The sequence below is a fragment of the Westerdykella ornata genome, assembly GCF_010094085.1.
Source record: "Westerdykella ornata strain CBS 379.55 unplaced genomic scaffold EI97scaffold_2, whole genome shotgun sequence".
Lineage (NCBI taxonomy): Eukaryota > Fungi > Ascomycota > Dothideomycetes > Pleosporales > Sporormiaceae > Westerdykella > Westerdykella ornata.
The window spans coordinates 1,239,884-1,264,023 of record NW_022986852.1 but is presented as its reverse complement, the minus strand read 5'-3'; the positions used below and the strand labels follow the sequence as shown (position 1 = coordinate 1,264,023).

The 24,140-nt window shown below is 52.5% G+C and overlaps 6 protein-coding genes across 6 annotated transcripts; 3 read left to right on the top strand and 3 right to left on the bottom strand.

Moving 5' to 3' along the window:
- Positions 1–1,858: 1,858 nt before the first annotated feature.
- Positions 1,859–6,836, top strand: EI97DRAFT_119556 (uncharacterized protein). The gene is made up of 3 exons (XM_033793027.1): positions 1,859–2,040; positions 2,178–6,423; positions 6,472–6,836. Exons 2-3 carry the CDS (start codon positions 2,197–2,199, stop codon positions 6,652–6,654), a joined length of 4,410 nt encoding a protein of 1,469 aa, XP_033657870.1. The 5' UTR covers positions 1,859–2,040; positions 2,178–2,196; the 3' UTR covers positions 6,655–6,836.
- Positions 6,837–7,703: 867 nt separating this feature from the next.
- EI97DRAFT_464307 (uncharacterized protein) lies at positions 7,704–8,088 on the bottom strand (the record flags this gene model as incomplete). Its single annotated transcript, XM_033801410.1, has 2 exons — positions 7,704–7,841; positions 7,897–8,088. 2 exons carry the CDS (start codon positions 8,086–8,088, stop codon positions 7,704–7,706), a joined length of 330 nt encoding a protein of 109 aa, XP_033657869.1.
- Positions 8,089–12,058: 3,970 nt separating this feature from the next.
- On the top strand, positions 12,059–14,874 carry EI97DRAFT_119501 (carnitine acetyl transferas-like protein). Its single transcript, XM_033793026.1, has 2 exons — positions 12,059–12,556; positions 12,648–14,874. The coding sequence occupies exons 1-2, from the start codon at positions 12,148–12,150 to the stop codon at positions 14,801–14,803; spliced, it is 2,565 nt and encodes an 854-aa protein (XP_033657868.1). The 5' UTR covers positions 12,059–12,147; the 3' UTR covers positions 14,804–14,874.
- A 1,828-nt stretch (positions 14,875–16,702) lies between these two features.
- EI97DRAFT_430074 (uncharacterized protein) lies at positions 16,703–17,374 on the top strand. Its single transcript, XM_033797595.1, has 2 exons — positions 16,703–16,880; positions 16,933–17,374. The coding sequence occupies exons 1-2, from the start codon at positions 16,800–16,802 to the stop codon at positions 17,149–17,151; spliced, it is 300 nt and encodes a 99-aa protein (XP_033657867.1). The 5' UTR covers positions 16,703–16,799; the 3' UTR covers positions 17,152–17,374.
- A 232-nt stretch (positions 17,375–17,606) lies between these two features.
- EI97DRAFT_447867 (uncharacterized protein) lies at positions 17,607–20,735 on the bottom strand (the record flags this gene model as incomplete). Its single annotated transcript, XM_033800126.1, has 8 exons — positions 17,607–17,841; positions 17,897–18,231; positions 18,265–18,328; positions 18,382–18,543; positions 18,595–18,927; positions 18,981–19,545; positions 19,615–20,651; positions 20,710–20,735. 8 exons carry the CDS (start codon positions 20,733–20,735, stop codon positions 17,607–17,609), a joined length of 2,757 nt encoding a protein of 918 aa, XP_033657866.1.
- A 601-nt stretch (positions 20,736–21,336) lies between these two features.
- Positions 21,337–23,865, bottom strand: EI97DRAFT_430070 (dipeptidyl peptidase III). Its single transcript, XM_033797594.1, has 8 exons — positions 23,719–23,865; positions 23,452–23,653; positions 22,569–23,361; positions 22,471–22,520; positions 21,983–22,421; positions 21,862–21,935; positions 21,790–21,813; positions 21,337–21,740 (listed from the first exon to the last, which is right to left on the bottom strand). Exons 1-8 carry the CDS (start codon positions 23,814–23,816, stop codon positions 21,354–21,356), a joined length of 2,067 nt encoding a protein of 688 aa, XP_033657865.1. The 5' UTR covers positions 23,817–23,865; the 3' UTR covers positions 21,337–21,353.
- Positions 23,866–24,140: the final 275 nt, after the last annotated feature.

The window sequence follows — 24,140 nt, the reverse complement described above, 5'->3', positions numbered from 1 at the left end:
TCAAAGATATGGCTGATTCCTTGCTGGCTGCACAGCACCAAGACCCAGTTGGCCAGAACTGGGCTGCAACCTTTGTCAAACGCTAGCCAGAGCTTACAATTAAGTTCAATCGAAAGTATGATTACAAGAGAGCCCTCTGTGAGGATCCTAAGGTTATACAAGACTGGTTCTGACTTGTAGAGAATACCAAAGCCAAGCACGGTATCCTAGACAATGACACCTACAACTTTGATGAGTCCAGCTTTATGATGGGCATGATATCAACAGGAGCAGTTGTCACAGGCTCTGAGCGTCAAGGCAGGCCAAAGAGTGTGCAGCAGGGCAACCGGGAGTGGACGACAGTTATCTAAGGCATCAACACGATGGTTTGGGTGATCCTGCTCTTTATCATCTTCCAGAGCAAGCACCACCTCTCTGCCTGGTACAAGGAGGAGGATCTACCTCATGATTGGGTTATTGCAATCTCTGAGAATGGCTGGACAACAAATGAGCTTGGTCTGCAGTGGCTAAAGCACTTCAATGAGCATACAAAGCAGCATACTGTTGACGCAGCATGTCTACTTATTCTTGATGGCTATGAGAGCCACAACTCACTCAAATTCCAGCAGTACTGCAAAGACAACAAGATTATCACTCTCTGTATGCCTCCATACTCATCCCACCTCCTACAGCCACTTGATGTAGAGTGTTTCTCACCCTTGAAGAAGGTATATGGATACTAGGCTGAGGATCTAATACGCAACCGAATCACCTATATTACTAAGATTGAGTTCTTACCTTGCTTTATTGCTGCTTTTAAGGCTGCAATCACTAAAAGCAATATCTAAGGAGGCTTTCGAGGTGCTAGCTTAGTTCTCTTTGATCCAGAAGTGGTGATATCAAAGCTTAATGTCAAGTTGTGCACACCTTCACCCTCTATTGTCAACGAGGACTCCTGGCAGTCACAAACACCAAGCAACCTTGTAGAATTTGGGTCCCAATCGACACTTGTAAAGGAGAGGATTTAGAGACACCTAGATAGCTCACCAACTAGCATGGTTGAGACCTTTGAAAAGTTGGCAAAAGGTACAGCATTGGTAGCGCACAAGCTGGTATTGGCACAAAAAGAGATCGCTGAGCTTCAAGCAGCAAATGAAGCTGCCACATGACGTAAATCATATAAAAGAAAGCGTATACAGTGTGAAGGGGTACTAACAGCTGAAGAAAGCCTACGGCTAGCTACCTTTAAGGAGTTTGTAGTGCGTGGTGATGAGAAGAAGGCAAAGAAGTGGGCACGCACTGATAAGGGTGAGCCTACTCAACGATGCTGTGGACACTGCAGTGAGACTGGGCACAACTTGCGCACATGTAAGAAAGAAGTAGAAGTAGATTTGGAATAGATTGGCTTATTACAATTTTTGAAAATTGTTCATGGTTGTATTATACTGTCGTAAACAGTATGGATTTTGGTAGGGTCTTGGCAAAAGTGGACGGCTCGCCCGTGTGGACGGCTCGCCCGTGAGGTACGTTAGTTTATTTCACACTTGCCGTCGGGCCCCTCCCGATGGTCATAATCCAATCACTTCATGGTTTCATTTGACGTCCTCTCATTCTTGGAGTCTCGCCAGACATGGGGAGAGATGTCACTCACAGCTCTCTTCACCTGCTCAATTGTAGCACACTGGCCTCCAGAGTCGAGTTCCTCCGCCGCCGGTTTGCACCGCATGGACACACACAAACGGCCTGGACGAACGGATGTGACAATTGAGATTCAGGTGAATACGGAGTACCTAGGTAAGAGTACTGACGTCACGTGACCACACGTCTGCGCCCGGGCGCCAAGCTCGCACCTGGGCAGCTTGGGCTAGCGCCTCTTTTTGACCTCCACCATGTTTACGAGCACCACATCATTGCCACACAACTTACTTTCTCCATCGCCTCGTCGTCACTCTTTACGACTGCGCATTTCCAACGGCAACCCCGTTCCGCTGGTCTGCGGACTCAATCCGAGCTGCTAAAGCCTCCTCGCCGCAGCTTCGCTCGCTCCGCAAGCAGGATTCGGTACGTGATTAAGAACTTCGCAAACGTGGGGCCTGCGGTAAACGTAGAGCTCCATCCTCGCACCTCTTCACACGCTCTCACTCTCACCTCATCCCACGCTCTCACTCTCTCGCATGATCCAACTGACGGCAAGCCAGATTGCTGCGCTGCGTCACCATGTCCGATTTACAAGAGCTTCTTGCTCGTCTCAACAGCCACGCCGGTGCGCCTGCCCCAGTTGCTCCTGTTGCTGCTTCTGGCAACCGCGCCAGCTTCCAAGCCAGCGTCTCGTCGCCCATATTCACCCCATCCCCACATGGTGCCGAACCGCGTCACCCATCTGCCGTCTTGTCGCCCAATACGTCTGCTGCTGGCACGCCAACGCGTGAGCAGCCCGGTCCCGCCCACTCAACCCCCCAGCAACAACAGCAGTCCGCACAACTGCTCAGCCTGCTTCGCTTCAATACTCAGCGGCCCAGCTCCAAGCCATATGTTCCAGCACATGAGCGTCAGCCGCATACGGCAAGCACAGTTAGTGATGCAAATGGCCAGCCGCGGCAAATCTCCATCTCTGAGTTCTCTGCGAGCTTGATGGGCGCCATGTCTCCCCCAGCACCGCAAGCTGCACCCGCGGCGTCCATGCCTGCCACGAGGTCGGAGCAAGCCACAGGGCCTTCGGGAAGTTCGCAGGATTTGCTGCTTCGACTCCTCAATCACCAGAAACCGTCTCAGACAGGGTCATCCGGTCCTTTCAATGCCCCCTCGACTGCTTCTCCACAAGTGCCAGAAACGGCCGTGGAGGCCAGGCCTGAGGACAAGCCGGCTGACGCAATTGTCGAGCCGGGTCCTTCAGAGACACCTAGAGTGCCCTCCGTCAACTCTCCAATGCGTGTCTTTGGCTCCGAGGAACCGACGCAGACCAGCTCGTTCCAACCAGCAGCGCCCACCAAACCCCTATTCACGTACATCAATCCCTTCGACCAGCTCGAGGCCGCGAGCCCTCGTCGCACGCCGGTGCTTCGTGGAGGGAATACCGGAGGACCTCCTGAAGTTGCGGGGAAGAAGGAAGTCTTGAAGCCGAAGCATGCCCTGGAGGGCTCGTCCAATGCTAGCGATGAGGACAAGGGACTTCCGCACAAGTCACGCAAACTCTCAGAGGAATCTACACAGACGCCTCAGACTGTTGCCGAGGCAGTGACTAGCCTTGGGCCACAGGTCAAACAGCAGGTCGAGGCGGCTCTCGCCAAGGCGGAGACGGTTTCTGAAGCCCTGGCTTCCAAGGGACCGGACCAGGCATCTCCGGAAGCGACCAAACAACAAGTGGAAGCATCCCATGAGCCAGCTGCTGAAGCCCAGACAAATGGCAGAGCAACCGAGGATAAGGCAACGATCGGCAAAGACTTGGTGAAAGAGCCCAAGGAGCAAGGTGCCCAAGAATCTGCCACAGAGGAAATCGCCGACAACTGGGAGGCTGCCGAGACGGACGCGAGTGCTGCAAAAGAGAATGACCAGACGGTAACAGTCTTCATGCTCCCAATGCAGCCCTGGGTGTCCATTACTCTGGAGAACCTGCCGCAGCGTCGCGCGACCCTTGACGCCGCCGTTATCATGGACATCGCCCGTCTGAAGAAGGGGTTTGATCAGATTGACCGCTCGCTGGTAGCGGCGTCGAAGAACTTCATCGTTTACGCTCTCGTCACGAAGGGAGGCTTCAGAATCATCAGGCAAGATGACGGCAGATTTCGCCAATTCTTTGAGAGCCACAATGAAAGGATTTTCAACATTTCCATCTGCACTCCAGCCAACGATTCACCAGATGCGGTCGAGAGCATTCTCGGCATAGGCGTCAATGGATCTGTGTTCTGGACGTCTCTGGACCCAACCAGAGAAGATCATTTTAGCGACTATTTGGATACTCACGGAATCGTCCTCCCTCCCTCGCCCACGCAAGATGATAACACATCTGGTGGTCAACTCAAGACACGTGCGAAGCCTTCTTCCCGGCATCCCGAGTATTTTGCTGTTGGTCGAGGAAAGTCGATTCACATCATTTGGCCCAAGGTTGCCGCTGAGTACGTCCGAGGTAGGGGCATCTGCCAGACGGACAAGTATCTGAAGGAACGCTCGCTCCGAATCCATACCGGCAAGGCCGGCAAGGACTTCGCATTCAGCGAGGATGACACAGTCATTGTCTCTCTAGATAAGGCTGGAAGGATGCGCTTCTGGGACATCCGTCCGCTCACGCATCCTGAGCTGGGGCTTCCGGCGACGCCGCCTCGCCAGATTCAAGTTTCGGAAACGCTTCTTGAATTCCACACGACATCACCTGCCGCAAAGTCATGGCCAACATCGGTTTTCTTCTTCGACAAGCTGGCCCCCTCTACGCGGGGCATCGCTTTGAGATATTGCATGGTCGGCATGAAGCAGAACCATACTTTCCAGCTGTGGGATCTGGGCTTGGGCAAGGCTGTCCAGGAGATCAACCTACCTCATGAGAAGGAGTCTGATGCCATCTGCAGCGTTGCCTTCCACCCGAAGACCGGCATCATGGCCGTCGCCCATCCCACTCGTAATTCCATCTTCTTCATCCACGTGTCGTGTCCGCGGTACAACCTCCCGAGCATGAGCCAGGCAGCGTACCTTGAGCGCCTAGCTTCCAAGAACGACCGCAGTCAACCCCCGCTGCCGCCTGTCACTGCCACGGCCATCATGGGGAGCTTCTCCGAGTATTCATTTGCTCCTAAGGGGCAACTTCGAAGCATATACATGCTAAACGAGCCGATTGGACCGGAGGACCCAGAAAATGGCGACAACAATGCCCTCTTTGACCTCTACGTGATGCACTCCAAGGGAGTATGCACCATTGCAGTGCGGCGTAGCGATCTGGGCTGGAGGAAGGAGAGCCAACCATACAAGCCGGTCAAGGCGAGCGAGGCGGGCATCATTGCCGTCTCGCCCCTCAAGCATGTAACCCCCAGCCAAGAGGAATCATCCAATGGCGACACGTCTGCGGCCAAGTCGACCTCGGAGCGATCTGCGCGCGAAGCAATCAAGAAGGAGAGCAGCAGCATTTCGAGGCAGTCCATGACACCCGAAGCTGCCATGCGTGCTTCCACTCTTGCAAAGGTGGAGAGCAAGCAGGATGCGGCTCGCGCTGCTATTATCAGTGGAGGTGAAAAGGCCGACAAGAAGAGAAAGAAGCGCGCGGCCGCGGAGTCTGCCACCTCGGCGTCTTCCAACGCACGTGCAGCAACCGGATCGTATGCACAAGCTGCGCAGACTACGCCCCCTTCCAAGTCACCTGTCCCGCCTGAACCAACCGACGCTTCCACTAGTGCTCCCATGTCAGATGTCTTGGAGCGACTTGAGAAGCTCATCGTCAGCCAGCGAGCCGCCCAAGCCCCGTCAACCGCGCCTTCTGCGGCCGAGTTTGACGCAAGCAAGATTGCTGAGCTGGTCAAGGCCGAGGTCACTCGAGGGCTTTCAACGGAGATGGGGACGTTGTACAAGCGTCTCGACGATGACAGGCGCGCCCAAAAGGCTGCTAGCGGGGCGAATCAAGATGCACTGCTCCGCGTCGTCGCTAGTACCTTGAGAGAAAACGTGGAAGGCGTGATCCGCGCCATGGTAGAGGACAACATGCGCAACGTGTTGCTCCCAAAGTTGCTCGAGGAGACTTCCACTGCTCTGAACAAGGCCATCTCCAGCAACTTAAAGACGATGGTGAATGCCCAGCTGGCCAAGGACATTCCCGAGTCGGTTTCCAAAGCCTTGAAGACACCTGTGGTCATGCAAGCATTTTCCGACAGTGTGATAAAGCGGGCTGTTGAAGCCAGCTTCGCTTCCACTGGCTCTCTGGTTCAGAATGCTACATCTGCCCTCTCGTCTAGCTTGGAGCAGAAGATCGGCGACCAGCTTCGTCAAGCACAGGCTCAGCGCCAGGCCGATGCTGCCAAGATTACCCAGCTTAGCGATGCCGTACAACAACTGAGCGATACTGTCCGGTCCATGGCCGGTGCACAAGCGGAAATGCTGGATCGACTTGCAAAGCTTCAACAGCAACCTGTTCAGGAGCCCAGGTCGGGTGCAGCTGTCCAACCGCCGAGCGCATCGCGTGCTCCGGTGCAGCCTCCGCACAAGACTGCGGCCCAGCTCGAGGACGAAACCATTGCGCGCCTCTTGTCTGAAGGCAATTTCGAGGAGGGTACCATGAAGTGGCTGCAGTCAGGCCGCCCGTCCGAGGTGTTTGCTTCCGTTTTTGCCAATTACAGCCCTGCCTACCTGAGCCGGGTCCCGCCGCTGCTCAACTTGTCCGCTGGTGCTGTGGTCACGGAGGACTTTGAGGACCATCCCATGGAGCGTCTTGAATGGCTCGAAGCCGTCTTGCAGAATGTCGATCCACTGGTAAGTGCTGCAATTCTATGCAAAGTATTTCCCTAACGGTCTGCGTAGCATCCCGAAATCGTCGACATTGTACCCAAGATCATGGAGGTCATGAAGGGGCGCTTGACCTCGGTCTACATTCGCCTCAATGAGACTTCACCGAACAACCCGCTCCTTCGCCGCATCTCCGCCCTGGTCAACGTGGCCAACCAGTTGTCCAATGCAGCAATGGGCCAAGGTCGGCGTGGCTAGCCTTAGATGTCTTGTTCGCGCCGTTGTCTTAACTCGGCACAGAGTCGTGCGACTGAAAATGTCCGCGTCTTCTACGTGCTCAGATAGTTACGGCGGTTGCTCAATTTCCACTTTCGCAACAGCCTAGGGTTTCCTATCACATGTACACTTGTCTTTTCATCACGGTAGAGTAAGGTCTCACGACGCTGGAATGCTCACGATGCCACTCTGTCCAGACGGTTCCATTTACCGTCGACAATCAATATGGGGGGAAACGCGTACCAGGTTTGAGCTTTCCACTGTGCCGGATTCTCGGTGGAGGATGTAAGAACAGGTTTATAAGCTAATGGCGAGGGGGCGCATGCGGTGTTCGCGTGGTATAAAATGGTGCTGAAAATGAACTTCTTAGTCCGCGATGAGATATTCCTTCCACGTTCATGCTCGAATGCCTCTGTTGTCTGTGGCCGTTTTCACGCGTGTTTCAAGATCCGTCTGCTCCTTTGTTCATCCGTTCATGTAACAGTCGGTAACGTTTCCTCGATCCGTCAGCCGTGCGCTAGGTACCATGTCCTCTGCTTTCTCCCTCCGTCATCTGTTTTTTTAGTGATGGTGTTGTGATGGTATTAACTCCGGACATGGATGGGAGGGGGCCAACACTGAGGTGGGTCCTCTTCAAGTGAGGGGTGTGTGGGCATGGTGGTGGTTCGCGCATTTGTTTTGGGCAGGTCTGATTCTCCCCTTTAATTCTTCGATTCTAGTTATATTTTGGGTTAAGAATCACGGAATCTGTGAAATATTTGCTGCTGAGATGGCAGGTGATATGGAGTAAACTCGTTTGTGGAGCATCATGGAAATGGGAAGGACAGACTCCTCGTGAAGGAGGAAGGACTTGTGGGGTATGTTAGGCAGGGGAATTTGTGGGATAGAAGGTTGCATAGCACTACACGCGTATGGTAAAAGACATCTGCAAAGTAGAGATTCCATAATGAGTATCCTGTAGTAATACACAACGAGTGCCACTGCACTATTGTCCAAGAGAGGAGAGTGTGGGAAATGCAAGTGCTACATGTCTAGGAAATTGCGCCCCTGCCTTTTGGGGACCGACGCTCATTGAGGAGTTCAAGCTGCGCATCCAGGCGCATGTTCTCGAGGTAAGGTGGAATGCACGATACCCCGAGCAGCAAGGCCGCGGCACCTATAGCTAGGACCTGACTGAATCAGAATCTCGCATGCAAATGATGTTCAGAGCGGAATAAACGTTACCGCATAGCTACCGCCGACATAGAATTGCCGAAATCGTTTCTCTATGGTGAGGTTTATGGCGGATATCTCGCCCTTCAGGTCGTCGACTTTGTGTCGCAGTTGAGCGATCTGTGTACTGATTTGGTCAAGTTGGGCTTCGATGCGCTCGACGTCCCTGGCAACGAGAGGAGCGACACGATTGTAGTGGACCATTCTGGGACCTGTTACTCTAAGCTTTTGAGAATTCTTGTGGGAGTAGTGGTGGTGTCTTACGCAGTGATGGGTGAAATGCACGGGTCTGACATTTCGTCTGGGATGATGCCCGGGTGAGCGATGAAGCCGCGTTGGTGGCGAGCCTGGGCCGGAACATGTCGTCTCATGTATTGTTGATAAGAAATATGTGGAGTGAATAGTTCGCAGATTCGAGCAGCGTGCGTCAAGGTTGCCTTTTATATACCAGAGGACGTCAGTGGGGTCCGTGCATGGTGCATCCATCTGGAGATGGGCGCGTGTGACGAAGGAAGGTCCGATATAGACCGCGAGTGGGATGAATCTTGGAAGCTACAAGGGAATAGTAACAGAAGCCGCTGGTAGTATGCATACTGCCTACGGGCGTAATTCTGGCAGTAACGGAGTTCACAATGGCACGAGAACTGGGTAGGAGGAAAGGGCAGTCGGGCAAGAGTGTGTTCGTATATCACATGTGTGAGAGATGCAAATGCGAAAAGGCAGAACAGAATTGCACGCTTACTTTGTAGGAAAATCGGCACACAAAAACCTTTTCTTCCTGGGGTTTTTCTACATTTTCCTACTCCTAATAACAGAGAGCAATTCTCCTTTTGGTTTTCCCAATGTGATGCCGCTTGTCCTGACATTCACAGGTGAATGAATGAATGAAGATGTAGGGGAAAAGAGGGGCATTCTCCTCTCAGGATTTTGTGTGAGGGCTGCTGCCCGATGTGTCTTTGCGTTGACTGCTGAATAGTGAACGAAGCTAAGGAAGCTCACTAAGCCACTCTTAGGGTTCCCGTTTCGATGTGGCATTATACTTCCCACTGCATCCAAAGCAGTGACCTTGACTGCACTTGGGTTCCGTCATTGTGCATTAGTCGGATCGCTTCACGGTCGTGGACTTTTGGGAAGAACGAGGCTGGTGTTCTCTGCAGCTTCACACTTGTTCAGCCTCGACGCTGTGTTTACTAAGGATTGGTCCTCTGATCGCATGCCACAGCCGACAGTAGCACATAGTATGTGCATTACCGTAAGAGTGCTTATCCTAAAGCCAATAGAGAGTTAGCAAAGCGCATCTTAGGTCTTGCCTGCAGGTGGACACTTGGTGATATTTGCCACTCACGTGACGTGGCCTGCTTACGTTAAGAGCAAGGGGAGGGATAAGTTCACGGTTCTCTCCTTTTGTTTTGTGTCACCTTGGCTGATTCGACTTCAGATCTAGCGGATGTAGATTGAGGGGAGTGTGCAGTATGAAGCGTCAAGAGGCGTTCGAAATTATCTAGCCAGCTGCAACCGGGTTAAGTTATATATTCCGACGTTGCAATGCGTAGGGTAGTCATAGCCACGTCCAACCCCTAATCACCCACATGTCGAATGCCGCTCCTCAGAACCTCGAATTCCACGCCGCGACCTTCCGATGGAGGGGCCCAGGGGCAAAAGACTACCTTGAACCAGCGACGCCACTTCGAGATGTGCACTTCCTCGTCATTCAAACGCTCTTCGCCGTCCACAGTCACCACGAGCGGCCGGTGTGCATAGACTGGCCGCCTGATGAAGGCGATGCGACAAGACAGCTGATTTGCCCACACAAGTCCCAGCGACGGTGTCCTTAGACTGTGCGGGGCATCCGATCGCACATCTCCCCATCCGGTGAACCAATTCTGCTGGTGGTCCAGCGCCAGAGGATCCGGTGACAGGAAGGCGCACTCAACTGGCTGTGGCGGAGCATCGGCCGCGTCCTCGTCGCTCACGACATTGGGAGTATGAGATGCACTTCCCTGGGTGTTGGCCGAACATGTACGCGATGCGGCAGTAGATGGTGGTGGTGGCGGCTTGGTAAACCTGTCGGCAACCTGATTGGCAACCACCACAGCAATACCTTCAGAGCGAGCCAGACCTCTAAGTAGAGCACCCAGCTGCACAAGTTGAGTCCCACGCTTTGCTAGTGAAGCTGCTCCATCGTGTTCTCCCTTCTTCTCGAATTCGGCACGGTAATTGGCGGCGACGGAGTCCAAGACTACAAGACCGACTCGGTGCCTTTTGATTGCTACTGGCAGCTGATAGCGCAGAATATGTTCCTGAGACTCGAGATCGGGTGTTTGGATGCTCAGTATGCGCAACAGAGAGGGTTTATCCTTCGCTGGCAGCGAGGCCAACGACGGGTGTGTGGACAGCAGCTGGGTCAGACGATTGGTCGCGAGCGGCGCCTCGGTGGAGATGTAGACGGCCGACTTGGCCAGACCGTGAGGTGCAGGGAGCTGCGAGGAGAGAAGGAGGGTTAGCAATAGCTGTGTCTTGCCGGCGCCGCTGCATGGTCTCAGTCTCAGTAGGGAAGGGATAGTAAGTGCCAAGCCACAACCAACATACCTCTCGCCCGTCACCTCGACCAGGTGTCCAGGATGAATGCCACCGCCCAAGGCGGCATCAAGCTCGCTGTCCAGGGTGCTTATGCAAGGCCATCCATATTGTGGAGCCTGAAGATGCGTCGACGACGCAGGGAGTTCCTCTTCTCCGAAACCGAGGTGTTGGTGAAGATCCCGGAGAATGGCATCGAGGAGCTTCCGCACCTCCGGTACTGGCAGCTGGGCGCGCTTTGCAACGTCACCGGGCTCAAGTGTGAGCAGGTCGTTGACAGAAATGAGGGCCCTTTCCAGCGAGGGGAGCAGGTGTGAGTACGGCCTGGAGTCGAAGTCAGGCAGCACCTGCAGCAGATCCGTCATGGGTCAACTTGAAATGTCATTTGCGCGGCTCTGCGGAGGAGGCATGCGAGCAGCGCGTTCGAGCCTCTTTACGGACTTCAGGGGAGCGGGTAGAATGGCTCCCACCGTGCCACGGTGAAGGAGCGCGGTAGCGCAAGGCAGTCGCAAAGTTGGAGCTTTGGAAATGCTGACTAAGACAGGAGGGGCAGTTTGCAGCAGTCACGTGCGAAGTCAGATCCCCTGCCCATGCTCCATTGCTCCCCACGCTTCCACTCTTCGCACGACGTCACATCCGTCGAGTTCTACTTCCTTCTGAGCCTCCCAGCCTCGCCCAAGGTCCCCGTCAAACCCCGTCGCCCCCATCATCCCCGCACACTGGCCGCCGTCCGCGGATGCACTAGGTTTGGTGTGGTTTTGGCACGCTTCGCCCATACCGACTCCGCTTGGCGTCTGGTGACTGGCAAAAAGGAATCCTCCGTCAAACAGCGTTGGAGGCGTGGGAGACAAATGACGGCATAGCATGGCGAACCTGCGTTAAAACTCAACTCCCCTCAACACAGCACTGCTCTCTACACAGTACTGTGTTTATATCACAGACTGCGATACCTGTATCCCTCGTATTAACCGGTCGAAAGCCTGGCCCTTGGATCGGACGCTGCGTCTCCATTAAAAAGCTCACCCCTACCCCATCAACTTCCACTCGTCCGTAGCAACTGATAGCGCCTCTCCCACCACACCCCCCTAGCTACCCCTCGGTGCTGACCATAGGTAGCCAAAGGAACACCCTCTTGGCCGAAAGTGTTGATCCTCACACGCACACGTTTTCATATTCCCGTTCTCGATTGTGCTTCACTGTTTGACGTCGACGCTTTGTCCGGTAAGCAACAACATTGCACGTTATTGACTTCTGCAGCTCCGACAGCCCCTCCTCAGATTATCACTACTCGGCCGTCCGCAGTAAGTGACCCTATTTTATTCTGCCCTTCTGATACCATCATATGCGGGTCAACTCCCGAGTTGGTGGATCCGCATGTCTCAGTCATGTCCAATACCTTTCCGTAATTATAGACTACATCTAGCGTTTCACATGCGGGTAAACCACGTGCCCGAGTACTTCCATGCCAACTGTTCCCTTTCGTCCTATTTCTTTTATAAAGGCTCATGCTACCTTTGCATGTACCCTTCTCCTGCTTTCACGCGTCCAGCTCGACTCCTTTCGCACTGCGCACTCCAATGCCATTCTACTGTCTCCAAGATTGCCACTACTTCTACCGTAGCGCTTTGCGCCTCTTGTCCATTTGCACATTCGTCTGCCCTCTACACGCCTAACTAACTGCTTCTCATGGCAGCTCGCACTTTTTCCACACCAAGTTCGTTGAACGAGTCCTTGGCAACCGCCGCCGCCATGACGGGCAGCGAAGCCGACTCCGCAGCACGCTCTGTGGCCTCGGCGAGGGACAGTACGCAATCCTTCCCTTCTGAGGCAAAGGACCCCTTGAAGTATAGCGGTGCCAACGACTCTAAACCGGGCATCACCTTTGCTCACGAAGGGAAGCTCCCGAGGCTACCCATTCCGGAATTGGAGAGTACATGCAACAAGTATCTTGCTGCACTGAAGCCTCTGCAGAGTCCGCGCGAGCACAATGAAACCGTAGTGGCTGTCAACGAGTTTCTCAAGCACGACGGTCCGGCATTGCAAGAGAAGCTAAAGAAGTATGCAGCAGACAAGGGAAACTACATTGAGCAGTTTTGTAAGTCGTTCCTCTTCTCTGCTCGGCTTTCCCCATTCGGGTGCACAACCGCTACAGATATCGGTTGCCCAGCATGCTAACTCGCCGTCAGGGTACGATTCCTATCTGAACTTCGACAATCCCGTGGTGCTCAATCTGAATCCCTTCTTTTTACTCGAGGACGACCCCACCCCAGCCCGCAACAATCAAGTCAACCGCGCAGCTTCTCTCGTAGTCTCAGCACTGTCGTTTGTTCGCGCCGTGCGACGAGAGGAGTTGCCCCCAGACACGGTTCGTGGCACGCCGCTTTGCATGTACCAGTACTCTAGGCTGTTTGGTACCGCGAGAATTCCTACCGAACACGGCTGCCAGATTGGGCAAGATCCCACCTCCAAGCACATCGTCGTCCTTTGCGAAGGCCAGTTCTATTGGTTCGACGTTCTTGACGACAACTCGGACCTCATCATGACCGAGAAGGACATTGCGCTCAATCTCCAAGTCATCATCGAGGACGCGGAAACGATTCCCATCCAGGATGCTGCTAAGAGTTCCTTGGGAGTGCTGACTACGGAAAACCGGAAGGTATGGTCCGGACTTCGCGACCTCTTGCACAGGGAGGAGGGCTCCAACAATTCCGATTGCCTCAACATTGTCGATTCTGCCTTGTTCGTGCTCTGTCTCGACTACACTGAGCCGCAGACCGAGGCCGACCTGTGCATGAACATGCTGTGCGGAACCAGCAAGATCGAAAGGGGAGTCCAAGTGGGCACATGCACGAACCGGTGGTACGACAAGCTGCAAATCATCGTGTGCAAAAACGGAAGTGCAGGCATCAACTTTGAACACACTGGCGTCGACGGCCACACCGTGCTCCGCTTCGCCTCGGACTTGTATACGGACACCATTCTGCGCTTTGCGAAAACCATCAACGGAGGCGCGCCCAGTCTGTGGGCAACGAGCAGCCCGGACCCGGCCAAGCGGGATCCCGATAGCTTTGGAGAGGTACAGACTACCCCCCACAAGCTGGAATGGGACATGATTCCGGAGCTCGTAACTGCTCTCCGCTTTGCAGAGACGCGCCTGGCCGACCTGATTCAGCAGAACGAGTTTGCAACGCTAGACTTCTCCGCCTATGGCAAGAACTTTATGACGAGCATGGGCTTCTCGCCGGATGCCTTTGTGCAAATGGCTTTTCAAGCCGCCTACTACGGCCTCTATGGCCGCATGGAGTGCGTCTATGAGCCTGCTATGACCAAGTTTTTCCACCACGGACGCACCGAGGCAATTCGTAGCGTCACTGAAGAATCAGTCGAGTTTGTAAAGACGTTTTGGGGAGACAACCCCCCGGGCCAAAAGGTGGAAGCACTCCGCAAGGCTTGCCAAAAGCACACGGAGAACACGAAAGTTTCGGCCAAGGCGCAAGGCTGCGACCGTCACCTGTACGCCCTCTACTGCATCTGGCAGCGAGCCATCGACCAGGTGACCCACGACATGGAAAGCACTGACGGGTACGATTCGACACGCACTTCAAGTTCTGACGCTTCGGCCAAGCGAACCGGGACTTTCCACCGCGACTCAATCGTATCCGAATCGGGGTCGGTCATGTCTGCCACTGCCGCTGTGCAGCATACGATGCCCGCCCTCTTCGCCGACTCTGGATGGGACAAGCTCAACACAACCATCCTCTCCACCAGCAACTGCGGCAATCCATCCCTAAGACAATTCGGCTTTGGGCCAACGGCCGCAGATGGATTCGGCATTGGCTACATCATCAAGGACGGCAGCATCTCCATCTGTGCGTCGTCAAAGCATAGGCAAACGGGGCGCTTCATCGATGCGTTGGAAGCCTATCTCCTCGAGATGCGCAGGCTTCTTCGACTGGTCAAGCGTCGCGGAACGTCCGTTGACAAGAATGCCACAAGAGCGCGAGAGCTCGAGAACCGTCCCAAGCCCACCCGCATGAAGAGCCGCGGCCGACTAGTCGTAACTGATGGGAAGCCTTCCGCACCCATCCCAGACGATGTCACCGAATCTGACGATGATGGTCTCGGTGGATGTAGGGCACCCCCTTCCCCTCCTCTTGACGTAAAACAAGTTGCAAAGATTACATTGTCTTCCGCTCTTCCCCCAACACCTCCCTCCTCTCCTCCCTTTACTCCTCTCACCACTGTTCACATGAGCTCTTTGCGACTGCATACGCCCGTTCGGCACGTGCATGTCGAGAAGAGATCAAATACAGTGGTTAAGAAGGTGTATTTTACGTGTTGACATTTTCTCGCTTCTTCGGCCCTTAACGTCTCACTGCATGTTTCTTGCAGCTCTTCATAGACAAGATTTTCTTCCCTGGTTTCGTTCCCCGTCCCGCCTCACCTTCTCATATTGTCTTCATTTTACTGATTCTTCTCTTCTTCAGATGGCTTCTTCGATGCTGGCCTGCTCCAGCAGGCACTCAAGGTCAAGGATGAGACGCAGCAGGCGATCGAAAAGGACGTGGTCAGGCGCAACATTGGAAGGAGGTTGAAGTTGACGGACTATTGAGGAGGAAATGGTTGGGTTGGATGTTGAGCGTGGGTTGTGCATGATGGTCGGAGTAGATGTGCTGGTGTTTGGGGTTGGGATGGATGATTGTTAAATTGCGGATGCGGCCTGTGATGTAAGACCTTTTTGTTGCACGAGGAGGAAATGAGCTGCATTATAGCAGTTGCAAATCTTATTATTTAAGCTTAAGAAGTACGAAATAATTGTGCATCTTTGCCAAATCCTAAATTCTTCTGCGTTTAGCGCGACTTGAATGTTTCAAGCTCCCTGGGCGGCAAGGATGCAGTTACAACTTGTGCCCCTACGTGTACAATTTAGTACAGTGAAGTCTTGCTGCGGGATTCTCATCCTAAGAACGAGGGATTCGAACGCAAAGGAGGTTGCCTGTTTGCCAAATTTGGCGGTGCGCGAAAAGAATATCGAGCTCTTTGCAAGTAGACTGCTGGAGCGGTGTGTGGCAGCCCTGAGTCATCATGGACTCGAACGCAGCTGGGTGGATAGGAGGCCGAATAGGATATGTCTGTCGAATCTTGTTTGCTGTCCAATTGATGCTGCTCAGCAGTTCAATTCTAGGCCATGTTGGAAAAGGAGAGATAACTAGATTAATATGTCGGGAGATGGCGCCGGCTGTGCTGTCCCGGGGGTATTTACGGAGTAGGGCGCGTACATATTCGGTGTGGCTGAAGACATTGAAGTATGGTGTGTGAATGGGCATTTTGGTCACTGGATAATGCCAATTGGAATGTCCTTTCCTTTCACTTTCTGTTCCAATGGACTGCTTCCTCGGTCTAGCTATCAAGTTCCAGCCTCCTTGAAACTACATTGGGTCAGCTATACGTCTACACAGCAGAACAGGACCGTAGTGCTCAGTTGCTTCTCTATTCCCTGGTAAACCAGTCTAAAACTTCTTGGTATCGAAGGTTTATGATGGAATTGTTCTAACCAGGTATTTCCAACTCTCATGACGTAGCCCGGGCGCTAAACCAATGCTTACACAGTACTGTGGTACATGGACGCGCAGCCTTCTATCGAGGCGGAGTTTGCAGCCTATGACGGGCTCTGAAGGATGCAGGGTGGCACTTCAGCCCAATAGCTCGGGATGGAATACGAGTCGTCGAACTGCCGTATGGTGAAGATGTCCAGTGTACGCGCTGGGTACCCGTAGGTGCTTCACCAGAGGCGTTTGTCAAGGCGACTAGACTTCAGTTGAACCGCTCGAGGTATTGGATGTTTGCATTACGTCGTTAGCAGAGTGTTTATTCTCCTTTCAGAGGCAAGGAGTTCGTGCGAACTCAACAGTACCCAGTAGATATTTGGGACAAGGCTGAAACTCATCCGCTTGACAAAGCACGCACGCAGTGTGCATGCATGATCTTACGAGCTCACGGAGCTCATCGCTTAAATCTTCCCTTTGAAGAGGACTGGGCAAAAACGATTTGCTATCACTGTCCCTTGCGGATTCGTGGCTTACATTCCCAGTATACTCGCCAAAGGTTACGAAAAGGCTGTCCATGCGGGTTGGGCGGTACAGCATTTATTGGAATCCTTCTCAGCGACCCCGCCGCCATATGCTCGAAGACTATAAGTACCCGCGGTCACTTCGCCCTTGTCGTAAGGTGTGCCTCTTCCTCGCTCAACCCTGGCGTTTTGGGGGATTACTTGTTGTTTCTCCGCTACAACCTAGACTGAACTCTACAATATCCACCATCCAACACACGTACACACCATGGGTCTCTTCGGCCTCGGCAGGAAGAAAGTATACGTCCAAGAACATCATCATCACCACCATACAACAGTACAACAACAGGTCTGCAGGCGCGCCCATTGTCGAAACCTCTCATACTAACGCCTTCTCAAAGACTGCCGTGGTTGCTGCTCCCACTCCTCCTCCACCACAGCGACGGCCCCGAATGCCGGCTTGCCGCAACTGTCATTCCTCATTGAGGACGCAGCTTGCCACTACCCAAAAGGGCGTGCATTACGGAAGACAGTACTACGTTTGCATTGGTTGCCCGCGAAGCCCGGATTCCAATGGTCGTAGCTGGATTGTGTGGGCGGATCAGTTGGTGTCTCAATGACTGAGGATGGCAATGTCACCTTGATTGGCACATAGAGCCTCCGTGAGGCTGAAGGGAGCGCACTGTATTGTCCCGTCCATTTGATGTCTGGTCACATCTTGCTAGTTGGCCGATGAATGTTTGATGTCCGGTCACATCTTGCGAGTTGGTCGATGAATGTTTGATGTCTGGCCACGTCTTGCTAGTTGGTCGATGAATGTTTGATGTCTGGTCACATCTTGCTAGTTGGTCGATGAATGTTATGTTTTATGACTTTGGATCATCCCTGGTGGTATCTCGTCAACTGGCTAGCTACCTGGGAATTTGCTTATCGAACTTGAGTGGATCTTACAGTTAAGCATATGGTGATGGTGGATTCGTGTCCAAATGGTCCTCCCTGCAGATTTGATCTGATATTCTTATCAACTGAGTTATAAAGCGAGAGTCAAATACTGTTCAGCTGGTTGTTGAGGTTATTACCACAACATCCACACGCAGAGTTTCATGAATTCTTCCTCGTTGAAGGGAGCCCCCACGGCTTCCGGCTTCAACTCAGCCCTTAGACTTTCGGCCATCTCCCGATAGGTATTACTCTCGCTATGCCTCCCCTTCTCCTGGTGCAGAACAGCGAGCTTGAAATAAGCTCGGGCAAGCTGCCCCTTGCCTTCGGGTATCGAGCCCGCAATATCCACCAGTTGGCCGAGGAGCTCACTATTACACACTGTATTAGCCAATGCTGCCGCGGACTATGCGAGGATCTACTTACATTGCTGAAGTGGTGTTCCCGTGCATATGCAAAAGACTTGCTACATCGTAGAGCGAATCGCAGGTCTTCAGCCGGTTTCCCAGCAGCTTCCTGCGGAAATCTAAAGCATTTTCAGCAACTTTAAGAGCCTCGTCAAGTCTGCCTTGCTGTAATCGTATACGAGAAAGCAGGACCATGTCCCCCGAGAAACGCGGGTTTCCGGTCTTGATGAACGTCTCATCCGTGAAGTCTTTGAGGGAGGGGCATCGCTTGAGCATTTCCTCCGCTTCGTCGGGCCTCTTCATTCTCAACAGCAAGCTGGTCATGTTGCTGTACGAGTTACCAATCCTATCACTCTTCTTACTAAGTCAAATACAAATGGCTTTTACGTGTGCTGCGAATGTCTTATCATGTTCCCACATTTCAGTATACGCGAGCGTTATGTTCGTGAGACTCGAGGCAGTCATACCGTCAGTGGGGCCCAATATCATTTTCGAATGTTATACGCTTCTTCAAATGCTATGAGCCCCTTCATCGGACCGAGATCGATGAGACCAGAGGAATCGACCGCACTGGCATATGACAATGTGGTCTTATTCTCACATGTCTCCAGAGCCTCGATGATCAGGGATTTGGCGACATCATAACACCCCAGTGCAAATTGGTACCTTGCCAGATCAGTATAACAACGGTGCAGTCGTTGCATTCTGCATGCTTACCAACTGTGTCGAAGAAGTAATTTACCATATCTCTCGGATTTCACAAGCCCAATCTTATGTCTCTTTCGATGAGCTACTAGATGATTGACATGCGGAAGGTATTTTTCGCAGTTTGCCCACGACGGAAATTGGTGACCGACATCCCGACTCAAGCTATCGGGAAAACCCCAGCTGAGGATACGGACAACCACGTCAAAAATTACTTCTCGAGTCTCCGGAGACTGGTTACGAATAATTGCTGCGTGTATAAGGCGATGGGTGGACAGAAGTGCGGTCTCCGCATTCTTGTCCATGAGACCGGTCCTGAGCAAAGCCTCTTCAGCGTCGCCTAAGCTGGAATCCAACGTTACTAAGGTGTAGTAGAGGCGGTAAGAGGTTTGGCTTACTCCATATCATCATGAAGAAATTCATAACCAGACGCATTGAGGCCAATGGAGCCTTGCGATAAAGTCATCTCATCTATGCCATCCTGTTGGAAGTATGGTAGCAGGTTGAACAGGGTTTGGGCGTCTCCTTCTAGCTCCCTCATAGACTTTTCCCATACCGTACTCAGGGTGTGCTCGTAATCGCTTATGCTGGTTTTACGTGCGTCAATTTCGGATGCGTTGCGCTCGTACAATGGAAGGAAATCTCGGAGAGGTAGCCTTCGTTGCACGATGAAGCCTCCAATCTGAGTGAGAGCCAGAGGTAGGCCCCCAAGAGTGTCCATAATCTCAACCGCTTTTTCACGGTTCAATTTTGATGTACTATCGAGGCCTACTAAGTTTAGCAGCACTTCGGAACCCTCTGCGGCGTCGAAAGGTTGAACGCGAAAGCCTGTTGAGGCAGGACTGTGCACCACATTCGGATCCCGCGTCGTTACTAGCACCGCTCCTTGGCCGTATGTAGGCCAGGCGTGCCGTAACACTTTGAGGTCGTCTGCATTGTCAAATATCAGGATCCATGGATCGGCTATCTTGCGGTCAGTCTCATCGTGGTGGCAGGGATGGGTCCGATATGAAACGACAGGCACAGACTTACAGGCTTCAGTGAGCCAGTCCCTGACCTTCAATATGCAGCCTTGCGTGTCCTGCAGTTCCAGCTCGGTTTGTGCTAGGCCGAGAAGTTTCGCAATCTCACGGAAACTCTGTCCCATATTGCTGACATTATCAGCACTGACCCAAAGGATGGTCTTGTACGATTCTCGAAGATTGACATATTGCAAAGCAATCTGGGTCTTGCCGACGCCTCCCATTCCGTAGAGAGCAAAGGTCTTCAGCAGAGGGGAATTTTGATCTGGTGACAGCGCCTCTTGAAGGGCATGCAAAGCATCTTCTCTGCCCCAGAACCTGGGACTCAGCATAGAAGGGATATAATGGTATCGCTTGGGCTCATTCGCATTCACCCTGGTCTCCTTGAACTTCTCAATTAACCCCATGACTTCATCATACTTGCGGCGGTTGTCTTTCATGCGGGCGAACTCTACTTCCCTTTCGACTGTTGCAGAGAGCCGTCGGAGCCGCCGAAGTGTGCGGGCGAAATCGTCACGACATTCCTCCCATGCGCCGCGTCTCATCAGCACCGAGGGGTATGACCGGAAGAAATGAATGCATCGTGCGTAAAAGCAGATGACTTCAGTGTAAACGTCGACGAGTGCAGCTTCGAGCTCCCTATCCATATCAAGACTGGTATGATGAGTCCTGAGGCTTGGTAATGCGAGGCTCAACTCTTCAAGCATATCGAGGACTTCCTTCAGACTGTCACCTGCGGATGATGCCAAACCCAGCATTAGCCGTATGCTACCCCATACGAAGGCCGTTAATTTAGCGTCGGCCCCGAAGCAACCCGCAATGACGGCCGAGAAATCATCCAGGAACTTGAGCGTTGGACCAAGGCGCTGCAAGGAATTAGAGGCACCTCGATCCCGAGGCATCCTCGTCTCGATAGTTTTGGTGTAATTCAGGAGGTCACCGAGAGACGTAGTCTCCATAACAGACTGGTAATCATCGTTTTGATTGAGCTCATCTCGATATCGCTCCAGTGCACGATGCCACAGAGGCCTTGCGGTTCGATTCTCTCTGTCTGATTGTTAGTATCCAGCGCTTATGATTGACTTTTCAAACTGCCATAACATACCTGTCTGCCTTAGACTTAGCGGTCATGGCTCTTGCTGATGAGGAAAAGAGGAGGCAAGGGCTGACATCTTTTATGATCCGTGAGCAGCATGCGGCACAGATGCCTGCCCTCCCACCCTGCCACCGGCGGGTAACAGACCTGCCATGCCATGCGTGATGCCAACACTAGGAGAGTGCGATGGTTGAAGGGTGCCACCTTCCCCAATCACTAGTTAAGCGCCCACAAAAGTCCGTAAGCGCCTGCACGGACGACACGCCTGACATATATTGTTTCCGAACTACATATTTCCCGAAACCTCAAATTTGAAACCAAGGACACGAACTCGCGCCGGTTCTTTGGGGTAGGGTGGATTCCACCTGTCACATCAGGATACTGTGCTATCGGCATGTCGATTGTGAGGTTTGGGCTCGGGCAGTATGACCCTACAACGAATCGACTTTGCAGTCTAACAGAGGCACCTAGCTAAGGTAACTTAATCAATTAACCAGCAGCCTGCTGCCTGCTGATCCAGTTTTCTGTAGCCCGACGCCTGATGGCACAGTACTCCTAGGATTCAGAGCCCCGCATTATCCTTGCGTTTGTGCAAATCATTCTCTAGATTGTGCAAATCCGTCTTCAGATAAAAAAGCCCTCCTGAATCTAGCTCAAACTCGTCGCTCAGCCCAGCTTTGAATAACGCCTTCAACGGTTGCTGGGTACTCCTTCAAGACCACCTCCTCGTCATGGAGAAAAGTATTCGCCTGAACAAACACCCATTTGGGCTCCTGCTTGGCTAGAACAACCTCCCTCCACGCAAGATATTCGTCGTGCACCCGCGAAATCTCTTCATAGTACTCGCGGCATGATTCGGCGTCCGCGGTACAACGGTATATGTGCAAGCGTAGCAACATGCGACCAAGTGCGGGCTTGCCATGCGAGACGATCTTTGACCGATCGACACGTACAGTGAGACTCTTGGCTTGTGCATCATAATCTACGGCGACGCAGCCATTGCTGTCGTTCAAGAGGCATTTGAGGATTGCAAAGTGAGCCTATCGCTTTCAGTCATGATTTGGATGGCGGGATAAGGGGTTCTCTTACTCGGCTATGGGCCTGACCCCATTTCTAGCACGAAGAGGTTAGTACATCCATTGGTCGAGCTGGGTGACTTACCCCATTCTCCGCGTTATAATTCGCCAGTCCACGCAGACCATCTGTTCCGAGCTGCAAATATGTGTTATACGTTACTGACTAGTGTCAGCACCGGTTTTCCAGCAATGCTCCATGTGCCTACAATCTTCGGCAGTGATCTCAGAACTCTCATCATATCCAAACAATCCAAGCAACTCTTCGTCATCCATGAGATAAGCGGACACAAGCTCAGCTCGACACTCATCCACCGTGGTAGCCAAATCACCAAATTGGCCCGTCCAGGTTTGTCCCGGCTTGTACCAGCTAGTGATGGGCTCACCAGATAAAGGGCTTATCGGCGGATTGTGGATGTCGAAGTTGAAATTGCCCTCCGACTCCTCGACCATCATCCTCCCTGTGCCATGGCCGAGGAGTTCGTGAAGAACCACCCACCAGTAATAAGCGGGATACTTTGCTCTCTGGAAAGAGTCGACTTCGGCGGGGTCGATGAAGGGACTTTGGTGCGATTTGTTGCCTTCGCAGCTCATGCGATTTGCTATAATAACATTCTTGAACCCGCATTCATCGCGGATGTCATTGTACTGGGCAACTTCTCATTAGCCATCCGACGTACCAAGCGTATACACGTACATTGGGCAAGTTGATCCCTGGAAAGATGATGCTCGAGCAATATGCGAGAGCTGCATTTTTGGTCAGTCAACCAGTGGTTATTCGTCGATCCGACATACAGTGAATGCTTGTGAAATCTGGCGGTTCGAATAGCGCCTTTTCAAACGGCCCTTTGCCATCGTTCTCGGTACCTCCAGCCCAAGGAAGTCTTTTGATAAAGGTACTGGAATTCTTGACAAGTTTCATCAACGTCCTTGTCTCGTCGACATCCGTAATGGCCACCAAGCCTTCGAATTCTGCGCGACTACCATGCGGGTCTCTATACGGTTCGACGAACCCGAATATATTCTCGACACGAGGGCCCTTGTCGGTGATCCACGTGCGCTGCGAGTCACGGTAGGCTCTCAAATTACCTGTCCTGAAGCTCTCAATGTATTGAGACAGGAAGCGCTCCTGCTTCTCATTTGCTGCATACTTCTTCGCTTCTGATAAGCAATTGCAAATCCTTTCCAGCTCTTCCGAGTGATCACCACGTCTGACCCTTATCGTGGCACCGAGAGACGGTAATTCGAATTCAGCGGGTTCAATATCTCGGTCCACCGATGCTTGCAAGACTTCGAATGTGCATTTCCCGAGGCCGGATATCTTCCGGATACGTGTGTTTTCGGGGAAGATGGACTGCTTTTCTAACCACTGGGAGATTGCCGCTATCTCCTCTTGGGTGATGGTCGAGTCTCCCAAGTAGTATGCGCTCTGCGCTGTATCGCTCGGGTACCCCAGGCTGTACGGCGGCACGGTCAGTATCGCGCTGGAGATTTTCTGATAAAGGGCCTGAAGCCTTGGAGACTTGTTCGACAGCGTGACCAGCGCCGCAGGGGAGATTGATGGCAAAAACTTCTGATCGCCGGAGCCCTGTGCAAATGTTAAGTTATTACACGTTGTGTAAAAAAACAAGTGTACAAGCAACAAAAGAAAAGAAGAAGAAAAAGAGACGTCACGGACATGGTAATTCCCCAGGTTTGACAGAAACACCGCTGCATAATCCAAAAACGCATCGCAGTCCCGCCGACTAATGTATCCTTCGACAACAAGCACATTCCAGTCTCCAGAGCAACTTTCGTAAAGCTTGAGGATATAATCAAAGATGTCGATTGATTCAGGCGATACTTGGCGGAGGATGATTCTAGCCCCGTGCCACGCAGCGCTTGGGATCCATCGAATTGTTAGTTGGTTGGTCTCGCATCCCCCGTTCCTCTAGCAGGCACGTACCGCGCCATGTGATGGGCATAATGTTTCTCTTTTGTAGATAGGGTTTCAAATCCCTTTGAGATGTCTAGTCTGTGTATAGGTGGACGGGGAACAGCCATGTTCGTGGCGAAGATGAGGTTGGATGGAATGAGTGAGGAACCCGAGTGCATTGAATAGGAGGCGTGGAGCTTCACCTGCAGGTTCCTCACGCGGGGGCGTCAGCTACCCTTGTCACACTCGAGAACATTTGAAAAAAGAAGCAACTCCAGCGATTGGAGGCCTACTTAAGAATATACTGTAAACTAAGAGATCAATTTAGGTTTAGTGTTAGATTCCCTTGTTTCTTACACATAGGTAAATTTGTTAGCTTGTCTTTAAGTACAATTGCACCCTAGATTGTTCAGAGATTGTCCTCTTCATCCTATATCTGCTAAGATAGATTA

Bases quoted from the DNA above. Each gene is read 5' to 3' on its own strand.
- EI97DRAFT_119501 (XM_033793026.1), top strand. From the start codon at position 12,148: ATGGCAGCTCGCACTTTTTCCACACCAAGTTCGTTGAACGAGTCCTTG. The intron at 12,557-12,647 runs GTAAGTCGTTCC...ACTCGCCGTCAG, and splicing joins AAACTACATTGAGCAGTTTT to GGTACGATTCCTATCTGAAC.
- EI97DRAFT_119556 (XM_033793027.1), top strand. From the start codon at position 2,197: ATGTCCGATTTACAAGAGCTTCTTGCTCGTCTCAACAGCCACGCCGGT. The intron at 6,424-6,471 runs GTAAGTGCTGCA...CGGTCTGCGTAG, and splicing joins TGCAGAATGTCGATCCACTG to CATCCCGAAATCGTCGACAT.
- EI97DRAFT_430070 (XM_033797594.1), bottom strand. From the start codon at position 23,816: ATGGCTGTTCCCCGTCCACCTATACACAGACTAGACATCTCAAAGGGA. The intron at 21,814-21,861 runs GTAAGTCACCCA...TCTTCGTGCTAG, and splicing joins ATTATAACGCGGAGAATGGG to AAATGGGGTCAGGCCCATAG. The intron at 21,741-21,789 runs GTAAGAGAACCC...TGAAAGCGATAG, and splicing joins GGGGTCAGGCCCATAGCCGA to GCTCACTTTGCAATCCTCAA.
- EI97DRAFT_430074 (XM_033797595.1), top strand. From the start codon at position 16,800: ATGGGTCTCTTCGGCCTCGGCAGGAAGAAAGTATACGTCCAAGAACAT. The intron at 16,881-16,932 runs GTCTGCAGGCGC...GCCTTCTCAAAG, and splicing joins ATACAACAGTACAACAACAG to ACTGCCGTGGTTGCTGCTCC.